Below are 11,907 nucleotides of genomic sequence, written 5' to 3' on the forward strand. Positions count from 1 at the left end.
TTCTGGGTAAATATAGTGATTCTGTAAAGCACATTGATAGCCTTGAAGGATACGAGTACAAGTTTAACACACACAAAAAGGTAGATTTACTGCAGTTAGTAGTGGTGTATATCACTTTGTGCCATTGGTGACTCAGGTTTGAGGGGGAAAAAAGAGAACTTCCAAACAGATTGAGAATGAAGTTATCTAAAACTACTGTTTTAAGATCTGTTCCTTGTGACTATGCAAGATGATTGGGAAAGACCTTACTTTGAAGGACTTATTAAAAGCTTCACCAGATAGCTTTGCAGTGACCTTTAAAAGCTTCGTTCTGTATTCCTTCTGCAACATAAAATATATTAAAAAAAAAAACAAACAAACAACCAAACTCAAATTAAAACTATCCTCTACATACAAACTATATTTTGCAAGTGTCCCCTTGGAGGTGCACTGCAGTAATAGTAAGCTTTGGCAATGGAATGGCATCAGCCAAATAAGTTGGAACAGCCAAAAGACATAGGTGGTATCAGTGCTGGGTTTATTTAAAAACAAACAAACAGAAAAATGACTGTTGCATTTCATGACTGGGCAAAAAAGTGGCCATATGTCATGTTTGAAACTTCCTAATGACTCTTAATCTTAGCAGTGCTCTTTGCCTATCAGCACTTGCGACTGTGGTGCTGATTGCACTGTTTGCTCCAGTGGATAAAGAAAACTATTGCTAGGTGAAAATGAATTTCTGAGGATAAGAAATTGCGTGAAGTTAATGAAGAAATAAGATTTCTGCAGTAACAGTTTAATTGCTACATGACAGTATTTTGCACTTTCACATTGTTGGTGAATTCAAAAATACACCATTTTATTGGAGAACAGTCTTTAAACTGCTATACCAAAAGATGAGCAACTTCTGTCTTATTATGACCTTAACTTATATTTCAGTCTTCCACATATTATCAGCAGAATGGGAAAATCAGAGCAAGTGGATGTTAACATCTTCTGTTTGGTGGCCATAGACTTCTACCGACATCAGATAGATGAAGAACTAGATCGGAGGGCCTTTCAGTCAGTGTTTGAGGTGGTAGCATCTCCAGGAACCCCATATCATCGCTTACTAACTTGTTTGCAAAATGTCCACAAGGTCACAGCATGTTGAACATCTTGATGTGTAATGGAACTGCATGACTAGTGTTGGAATCTGATATGAATTATGGGGAATGCAAGATCAAGAAAGTATCTGGGGTTGCATTTGTGATAAATATGGACCTGCCAGTTTTACTTCCAGAATGCATGGACAAGTGCTCTGCAGCACTGGAAATCACCTGAAAAGTCTAGTGTAGTGCTTCTTCTTCTTCTTCTTCTTCTTGACACCAGGCACCTGTGAGCAGAAAGAAATACGTCAGTGTTTTTCAGTAGTGTTTGGGACTAACCTGAGACACACTTACTAATTGTAAAATACGAGCAAGTACTACATGCAAGGTAACTGGTATTACTCTTCTTCCTAATGTTCAGCTGAAGCCACTGTGGTGCAGCCAGTAAGAAACTGACAGAAAGACTGTTATTGCAAGCTGCAGTCATTAGAAAACTTCATATTTTTATGTACCTGTATATACTGTTGTGTAGTACAGAATAGAAATTGTTTCCTAATGTCTCTCCCAAAAAGGAAAAGAGAAAATGGCTTTCACGATCTACACTTCCAGCATGTAATTCCTCTCTCTGGACTTTCTGATATCCTGTGGTGTATGTGTTGGTGATATCGGAGATATAGTGCACATACGTAACCACACATTTTTGATTTTTTTTCTCAGGATTTAAAATTTGAGTACAGTATATCAGTAAAAGAAATTTTAACTTAAATATTTCTATATCATGTACAGTATGTAGAATTGTAAGATGTGTGGTGCATGAGCTGTCCTGTAATTTGAGATGAACAGAAGCCACGCTACTGAATGTCTTGACATCTGTATTGTCCTCATTTTTTTTCCTTGTGCTTGAATTCATGTTCCTTTTGGAAGTCCATCTTAATGTATAGATTACATCTTGTTTTGCATCTCACTTTAAGAAAAAGTGCTTTAAAACTGGAATATGTTGATTAATTTGTCTTGAGAGACTGTACTAAGGAGGCATTCTTGTGATCCACTTTACTGTAGCTTCTTTTGAATTCCTTTATTTTGAGAACATAATGGTAAGAGAGGACTAGTTACTCTGGATCAGCCTTTCGTGTACTTAAGAAACCGCTCTTATTTGCTGCACAGCATTTTGAGACAAAATGGTGCAAGCTCCCCAGTACTCAATAACCGTTTGACCTTTCCTAACTGAGACCATGGAGTCATCTGGATTCAAACCACTCTCATGTAAACAAATTCATGCTAGCAGTTAAGAATCGGAAGGCTGCTGTGGTCCACTTTGGGACTGGCTAAGGTGTTAGATTACACAACCTCTTTTATTACCTGTTCTACACATAATGCTTTAGACACAAACACAGTACAAATATCCATGAATTTCAGGACACTACACAGGGCCAGATTTAGCTTTTACTCACCACCCAGGGAACCCCATTGATTCCTAAGCATTACATGGGGAAATCTAGCGCAGCATTTGTCTTTAGTTGTATTTGTTATAATTCTTTAATTATAGAGAAATGATACTTTGGTTCTCAGTCACGTCCTATATTTAACCTCTCTTCATTTTCTTATCACACCTTTTGGTGACACTTGGAAAAAATGAGATAGTGTTGTCAGGAGGAGCATGTACTGTATGTATTTCTGTATATAATGTATATGTTGAAATTATACACATGTGACAACATTTAATGTGTACAGATGTGTATATTTGTATTTATTAAACCCATGTATTTAAACTAATTCCAATCTAGACCAAAAATTGTTGCTTCTGCCCGTAAATTGATTACAAAGGAATTGTCCACTGGTGTCACTTCCTTTTAGAAACTGAGAGAGGAAACTGACAGTATGGGCAGTAGAAACAACTGTAGATGTTGCTGTATTTAGCTCTCTACAGATCTTGTTATCTAGAGCAATTATTTCTGCCCTTAGTTGGGTTACTCTTCTTTCTTGGGCCACAGCACTGTGGTGATTTTTAAAAGAGACTGAACAGGAGTTCATAAAAAGGTTTAATAAAATAGATACTGTTTGAAAGTTTTTGAGTTATATTGGAAATTATCGTAATTCTGATAAGAGACTAATTCAAGGCAGTGAGATATAATGCCCTGTGTTTTCATTAAGGGTAGTATAGATCACTCGTCCCTTTTGTAACCACCAATAATCGTTTTGTACTGTAAACCCACACACCAGTCAGTTTTTGTATGATATATAGTTTAAGTGAAGATATTTTTGTAAGCTATTTTCCAAAATTTAAAACAGATTTGAATATATTTTTTAAGCATCAGGTTAGTCATATTCTCACCATATAACAGTATATGTTATGTTACAAACTGTTAAATTCTTCATCATTTTAAGCTCCTCATGATTTAACACAGAATAGCTGGTTACTTTACCTTGGGATAATGGGAGCTAGACCCTTTATGAAACTTTCCAATCCAATTTGGGACTTGCTATAGAATCTTTCCAGCCAGTGAAGGAGTACATTGAATTAAGCAGTCAGCATGGCTGGATGAAAAACATCAGATGTGACAGACCCCCTTTCCTCAAATGCCCGTTGCTGGCCTTCAAGCAAATATTTGCATTACCCGTTTCAAGTCAAGCTTTAGAGCTGATACAGTCAGTTCTTACCTCACATAGATTCACTGGTAGTAGTAACTCCATCTGTTTTAACCTCTCTTGGAGATTTGTCGTAGTATACCTCCTGAAACATGTCCTAAGTGTCTAAAGAAGCGCACCTCCTCTTAGGAAATTCTCAGTGACCTGAAGGGAATGTAACTTAAGGGTCTTCCTGGTGTGGAAACACACACCAGTAGTGCTTCAAATCTAACATTTCACCTGCAGCACACTTTCCTGTCTACTTCCTAGACACACTTTCCCCACCCTCACTTCTTTTGGAGTGAAATCATATTTAAAATCACTCCTGCCTGCTTCTAGTGACAAGAGCCAAGAGGTATGCAATGGGGACAGTAACAGCAAAACAATGGCCACTAAGAAATACTGATGTTGGATTTAAAGCAAAAAAATAAATCACTTGTCCCTTGACTGACTTAAGGCAAAACTTTATTTCACAGAATGTTTTTAACTTGCTGTAGACAGAAAGCTAATTCTGAAAATCAGGCTGTTCAGATTTCATTGAGAACAGCATAGAAATGTATTTGGGCTTAAGACTTACATTTGGTGTCCTGGCTAACCAAAGCAAACAGTTTCTTTAATGTGCTCTGCAGTGCAACTCTCTTCTTTACAACCTTACAAGATTAGAGGTATGGCATGATTGGGAGCATACTTTAAAACAGATTAATGTTTAAAACTTCATTTACAATTCAGTTGTCAAAGAACCTACTTTACTAAATCTATAAGGTGGCCCTCCTTTAAGAACACTGTATGCTAGCCAACTTTATTTATAAATAGTTTTTGGGCCAGCTACCCACTGACCCATTAAATAAAGTTTGATTGCATTTCATATCAGCATGCCCCCTCCCTTGCACTGAGTGCAAGAGTGAGGAGTTGGAAACTACAACCCATTGTAAACCACTTCTTATTTGTGGGATTCAAAGTATTTTCTTTACCATTTATGCTCTTTGCCAGTTGAAACTGAATGTGAGTTTATTTAAATCTTTAAAGTGTATACTCAGATGTCATTTCTTGCCTGAAGCATCTAGTAAATGATTGTGTATTACTTTTGCTTTGTAGGAATGCCTTCTCTGCACCAAGACATTGCTTGTTTCATAACCACCAGCAGCATTCCTAAAGCACTGAGTAATGAATGAACAGATTTAGATCAAACAAAGTGGGGAACAAGTGGAACCTTTTGGGTTAAAAGTAATTTGTTGATATTTAGTAGATTTGCCTTAAGAGCATTCTGTCTTGCCATTCTCCTTTTTAAATGGCTGTTAATTTTATATAGCAGATAAGGAGGTTGTGTCAAAAACACTGCAAAGACAGTTCTCCAAGAGCAGCAGACCTGGTTTATCTTAAGATTTTTGTGGACCTGTCATGGCTAAGCATTTATGCTTCCTAAATAAAAGACATTTTAGGGTATAATGAGCAATAAATATAGCAATAAGCTGTTTAATTAAATTTGATCATTCAGGATCTTACCCAGTGGTTGAAAGGGATGGGGTGGGAGAAAAAGGGGAGCAGATTCAAGTACATTTATTGCATAAAGTAGACTTTTTCCATGTACAATCCCAACTAAACTTTCTACTAAAGGTAGAAATCAACTCAGTGACTATGGTAGGTGCTTTGTTCTTTTAAAACAATTTTGGTTATAAGGATACAATTGAGGAAAGTTATAAGAGAGCAAAGTACTTTGGTAGTTTTTAGGTAGTTTAATTATTTTAAAGTGAAAGCAAACTGCTGTAAGAACTAGAGTAAGCAATGTAGCAAAATTTTTTGGAAGTCTAATATGCGAACTTTACCCGATATTGAGATTTCAGGTGAACTCTGTGCATGCTACCTTAAAGTATCCATTGAAAATCTTGAGAATCCCACAGTCATACCCAGGAGAGCTTCTATCGTATGTCAAGTTTTAGCTGTATTCAAGTTAACTGGGTATAAATGCTGCAGAGCATTTGTGAAGCATGCGCTGCTTTTCGTCATGTGCATTTTGTGTGAGCTTATCATTCCCATCAGTCTGTGTATGCATACCATCAAGTTGGATAAACCTGACGAAGGATAAGGTAACGCACCCTGTGGTGTTGTCTTGTATAGTTTGAGGGCAATGATGAGCAAAAGCTTGGAGCCCCAACCCCAAAAGCAATTGTACTCAAAGGAAAAGGAAAGCATATAATTTTAGATGTATGTTTAAGTTTAAAAAAAAAAATGCTGAAAATACTGCACATTGAAACTAAAAGAGAAAATAAAATATAACTATTACTGCAAGTCATTTTTCTCTGGTTATTTAAAAAAAGGTCTTGATGCATTCTTACTACAGTTTTTTTCCCCAGTATCTCTTCTTTTCAGCAACTATCAAATACGGAGTATTTTAAAAATACACAAGAATACTTGAACTCTCGGCAAATGTAGGTATGCTTCACAATCACAGTGCTGTTTGCAATTAACAAAGTAGTATGACAGTTGAGTTTTTAATTGTATCTAATAGTCATGCTTGCCAAAACTTCTCTGGCATTCTAGATGAGATCAGAAAATGTCAAATTTAAGTGTACAGCTGTATTTGTGAATGAGGGTGTATTTACCTGCAGCAGTCCTGGGGGGGGATGATGTTACACAGGAGAAGAAATGGTTTAACTTGCCTAAGCTTGGTTTCCCAGCTGTTAGGCTTGCATCTTAAAAGAAATTTCTGGGTGGTCCTGCTGCTGAACACTGGAGGATCTCTTGCAGTACTCAACTGCTCAGAGACATCTTGTTTTGATTAACTTTGCAGCACTTGGCTGTTCTCTGGAAATTCTGAAACAGGCTTTAAAGTAGTAGCTTAATGTAGAAAGCACGTGCTAGTTTCTTTCTTAGTCAAAATTTTTTTACATCTTGTTTTTCCTTGTCAGCATTAGTAGTGAATGATTAGCTACTCTTGTCACCTTTTAGTTTAGCTGTGGAGCCAAGGAACAGAACTGTACTGTGGTAAGTTTCTTTGTTTTCAGAGTTGAAGACTTATTTGATAATAAAGTCTCCATCTTTTTGTCACTCAGAGAAGAATACCCATTTAATTTTTGGAAAGATTATACCTAAAGATGAATTGCCAGGCACAGGGAGATGACGCATTGCACTTAGACTAGAACTTTTAAACTTACTGTAACTTTTCTACTTTCCCCACTGCCTTTCCTGTCCTGTATAGGTATTGGTTTGTTTCTTCTTTTTAGTCACTGCAGCTGTAAGAATAACGCAGGGATCATTTTGGAATTGGCTTGGCTCCACCCCAGTTACAAGACAAAAAGCTTTGATTGCTTGTAGAATTATACTGTAATTATACCATAAGTTTTGCATAACTATTTGAAGAGATGAAAAGATTTGTAACTTGTAGGTTTGTTAAAAAGTTGGAAGTAGGAACATGAAAAAGTTTATACAGTTTATAGAATGATATCTTCTGAGCCAAACCTCCTGCTCATCTATTGCGGCCATAATTCTGCCTTAATTTTGTTTCTGTTCTTTCCCATGGCATATGCATCCAAGCATGGCAGAGTAATCCTCACCCCAGGTGCTGTTTTCATATCCTTCAAACTGCAAATGTCACAGGTAGATTTTGATCGAGTGCAACCTGATTGTTTTACCTCATTATTTACATTTTGGAGTTCTTTCAGCCAGGCTGCAGTGTTTGGGTTCCAAGCAAAATGCATCCCTGAGGGTTGGGTTTGACCATGCGTCAGATGCCTACAGAGTTGCGAGCCAGGTTAAGTCAGACCATTTAAATAGTATGTTTTTGCTAATCTAGCTCATCTTGAATTACATGCACTGTAAAACTTCAAGTCAGTGTTCCCCAAACTTGAAATAACGTACCCAAATGAGAATCTTCAATATGTCTTTTCTACCCCTTTCTCCCCTTGAGGAAGAGGCACTAAGTGTGTTTTTATCCCTATCTTGCTGTTAAATGGCTCTAGGATTGAAGTATCTGTCTTGTCATCCAGAAATGCAAGCGTAAACCTTGCTAACTTAACTTTTCTTTTCTTGATATGTCTTGTTAATGTTGACATTTCAAATACCATCTTTGGCATTTGATTTAACATCTATGAAAATAACACAATTCATCTTTTAACTTTTGTTTCAGGCAGGTTTGGGCAGATATTCTTTTAATTATACTTTGTTCATACTCATTTTTCTTTGCCTTCATAACTGCTTCAAACTAACACTGTTTTGAACGAACGTGGGATACCGGAGAGCTGGGAGGTATTTTTAAGTGCTTTCAAGGCATCTGATCCTTACATCTCTTGGCAATGTGGCTTAAGCTCATTCCTTTTCCTGCCTTCTTTTCTCTGCCCTGACCCCTGGAATAAATATTTCACCTGGCTAATGCTTTAAAATAAAAGTTGTATGTCATCAATAGATTGGTACATGACTAAGTAAGAGAAGGTGATCCAAAATACCTGGCGTTTGAATGAATTGTGGGTCCTGAAGAAGTGAATCTTAAGAAGGGGACTGAATAAATCGGCAACTTTTTAATACTTAGTAATCTAAGAATATTGTTCAGATGTTTATCTTCATCAGTACCAAAATCAAATGCTCTCACAAATGACATTTCTATCTGTACTTTTGCCTCTTTACTGCTTTTGTGGTTCCACCTATGCTTCACTTAAGCAACATATTTATATACTGCAGAGTTTCTTAAATGTGAGCTTGTGGATAATACCTGTTTCCATTGAAGTGTGATCTGATAATATTAAAAAAATGTGAGAAACATGATCTGGCAGCTGGGAAACCTGCAGGCAGCACTAGCAGTAAAAGTGAAAGGAACCTGCTGCTTCAGAAAACATTATCTGAGACCAAGTTACATTATCAATGGTAAAACAGAGGCTTATATTATGCTGACAGGTTAATTTTCCAGTTCTGCCACTGGTCTACTGTGGGGTTTGAAAGTATCCCTGAATGGGAAAAATGCAGCAAGCTTGGTCTGATTTAAGTTGAGTTGTCTCAGATGACTGGATTAAGGAAATCTATATTTCTTAGATCCATAAAAATCCAAACTGCATATTATACCTTTGAAATTAACGATTAATCTAGTGGTGATGATGGAGTGTTGTAAGAAGTCACGTTGAGTTATCGTGTTGCACTTGAAAAGATTGCTAGACCATATGTACTGGTGAAAGTATGAGGAACTCAATTTGTTGCAGTGACATTTATAGTGCTTAAAATTCTTTTGCATTTTGCTGATGGGTTAAATATCATCAAAGTGGTTATTAATAATTAACTTCTTAGTGAGGTCTGGCTCTCCTTTGTATACGCTGCTTTTGTTCTCAGTTTGACTGCATTAACTCTAGATGAAACATAAATGCCAATCCCAAATTAATGATGATTAAACTGCATTGTTCCCTGTAGCTTGATTACATGAAAAAAATCTCAGAACAGGAGAGCAAATTTGGTTATTATTTCACGTGTACTCAGTCACGCTTTACTGGCTATAGAATCACACGTAGACAGAATAACTTTGGAAGCTGAGTGCCATAAACAAGGATTTACCCCTAAATGGCATATTTTGAAGAGAGTTCCAAAGCCTGTCATGAAAGGTGGGCATTCATTCAAAAGAAAATGATCAAGAGTTGACATTTTAGCAGGACACAAAGAGGTACTGATGAGAGTTGTCTGACATGCGTTTTTCTTGTGCTGTTCTGCTCTAAAGCTCCATGACATGATGCAGGAAGCAATGCTAGGGTTCTGTGCAGCAGCCTGATGTGTGCTCTATATGAGTAAAGGACCTTTTTGTCTGCTGATGGCCAGTTATGGACAGGGAAAAGTATCAATGTTTATTTAAAAAAAAAAAATCAAAAAACAATCCCAACCCCAAGCAATTGGATGGTTCATTGCTGTCTGTTGCGTATCATTACTTTTTCTTTGTGCAGCCTTCATGTGGATATATATGGTCAAGGCAGTTTGTGGACCTTGAAGACTATATCTTCTCCCTTGAGACCAAACAGCTATGGTGCACCCAAGGACAGAGGGGCACCTATGACATTTTCAAGGACATTGCAGGACAGAGCCAGGCTGACAGCTTCTGAGAAAGGGGCTGAGAGCCTTTGAGCTGAAGAGAGGGCAGTAAATGGCTTCATAAACGTGTCTGCAAGGTACAACCCAGGGACAAAGGAATGATAGGAAGCATCATCTTCTTATTCTTCATCTTCAGTGGCTGTGTCCACTTCACCACATTATGCCTGAAAATGTTTCCTGCCTGTTGTTAAAGGTTTGAGAGCATTTTTCCAGTTTGCTTCCAGCTTTTGTGTTTAGTGTTCTCTGGCTTCATGGGTGTTTACAGAGAAGCAAGGAAAGGAAATGCATTTTTAGTGAGCTGTGATGGCAAGATGAAGGAAGGTTGCAGAACTTGAAACTGCTTCTTAGTAGTGTTTTTTTACCCTTATAATTAGACTTTAACTTGAGTGTTCCTTTATATTCGATTATAAAAAGAATAAATACTTTATTTGTTCTTTGAACTACCCTTTTCCCTGTAAATTACTACTCCACAGTCAGCCAGAACTATCTTTCTTCTTTATATACTGGTGCCTTTCATCTAGCTGAGGAAAGTAAGTGTGGTTTTTTCTCTCCTGACAATCAAAAAAGTAAAATTTTTTTCTGCTTTTTCTAGTTACAGTTGCACTCCTCATATTGCTGCATTTTTCTCTAGTGACAACTTGATGTTTTGAATTTTCACAGGTAACATTCTTGTATTATTTTGTTTCTCCACCACATTCCAGAAAGTTACTTCTCTGAAAAGATGTTATTTTTAAGTTACAGGGTTGTGATGTGCCAGAGTTCAACATATGCAATGTTAAGATTTATCAGACACTGGTTGTTTCAGGTTTTGTAAACTGACCTCTTGATATAATGATTTAAAAAAAAAAAAAAGCTTGACTGGAGATCAGTTGTAAAAAGTTGGTATTGCAACTTTTTGCAACTCCCTTTTTGAGAAAGGGATAGTCTTAGAGCTGTGGTATGATTTGATCTTGTCCAATCCTTGAACTTTTATATCTCAGCCCTATGTACGTACAGTCATACTGGGGCTGAATAGAGCCCTGAGAATTGCTTTATCCATGCAGCGCTGTCTCTTTGCTCTTCCCTCGCAGTGTGCAGGTCAATTAGAGCAAGTTACTGGCTCATGCTTCGTTTGTCCACCAGGTCCCCCAGGTCTCTTTCTGCAAAACTTCTTTCCAGCCAGTCAGCCCCAGCATATACCGGTGCATGGGATTATTCCTCCTCAGGTGCACAACGTTCCACTTCCATTTGTTGAACCTCAGGAGGTACCTGTTGACCTGTTTCTCCAGCCTGTTGAGGTCCCACTGGATGGTAGCACACCCATCTGGTGCATCAGCCACCCTTCCCAGTTTTGCGTCCTCTGTGAACTTGCTGAGGTGCACTCTGCCCCATCATCCAGGTCACTAATGAAGATGTTGGGCACAGTATTAACCCCTGAGTTATTCCCTGAGCAACTGGAATCTGCTTCATGCCACTGATCACAACCCTTTGAGCCTAACAGTTTAGCCATTTTCCAATGCACATCATCACTGTCCACTTACCCAGCCCATACCTGATCAGTTTGGCTGTGAGGCTGTTATGGGGGATAGTGTCTCAAGCCTTGCTAAAGTCAAGATAAACAAGATACACTTCTCTCCTTTCATCCCCTGACCTAGTAATTTCATCAAAGAAAGCTCTTAGCTTGGTCAGGCATGACTTATAGAATCATAGAATAGTTTGGGTGGGAAGGGACCTTTAAAGGTCATCTAGTCCAACCCTCCTGCAATGAGCAGGGACATCTTCCCCTTTCCTAAATCCATACTGATTACTGCCAATTGCCTTCTTGTCCTTCATATGTTTAGAAATGGTTTCCAGGATTATTTGTTCTCTCACCTTCCCAGGGATCAAGGTAAGGCTAAGCCTGCCGTTCCCCAGATCCTCCTTCTTGAAGACAGAAGTTACGCTTGCTTCCAGTCCTCCGGAACCTCCCCTGATTGCCACAGCCTCTCAATGACATCAGCCAGTTCCCTCTGCACCCATGAATGCATCCCATCTCATCCCATGAACTTGCATAGGTCTAATTTGTTTAAATGTTCTCCAACTTCATCCTCTTCCATTGAGGGTGAGCATTCATTGCTCCAGACTTTTCCATGGGTGGGACTGGGATTGCTGGAAGAAAACTTTACCAGTGATGACTGAGGTG

The 11,907-nt window shown here is 38.1% G+C and overlaps 1 protein-coding gene across 3 annotated transcripts in view; it reads left to right on the plus strand.

The window, feature by feature from the left end:
* The window catches only part of HTT (huntingtin), an 89,768-nt gene extending 83,808 nt beyond the window's left edge, over nucleotides 1–5,960 (plus strand). For all 3 annotated transcript variants that reach the window (XM_075499643.1, XM_075499644.1, XM_075499645.1), the window contains one exon: nucleotides 919–5,960. In XM_075499643.1, coding sequence (XP_075355758.1) covers nucleotides 919–1,132 — 214 coding nt within the window. In that variant the 3' untranslated portion in view covers nucleotides 1,133–5,960. The remainder of the gene's footprint in view (nucleotides 1–918) is intronic.
* Nucleotides 5,961–11,907: the final 5,947 nt, after the last annotated feature.

The sequence above is a fragment of the Mycteria americana genome, chromosome 4 (genome assembly GCF_035582795.1).
Source record: "Mycteria americana isolate JAX WOST 10 ecotype Jacksonville Zoo and Gardens chromosome 4, USCA_MyAme_1.0, whole genome shotgun sequence".
Classification (NCBI taxonomy): Eukaryota; Metazoa; Chordata; class Aves; order Ciconiiformes; family Ciconiidae; genus Mycteria; species Mycteria americana.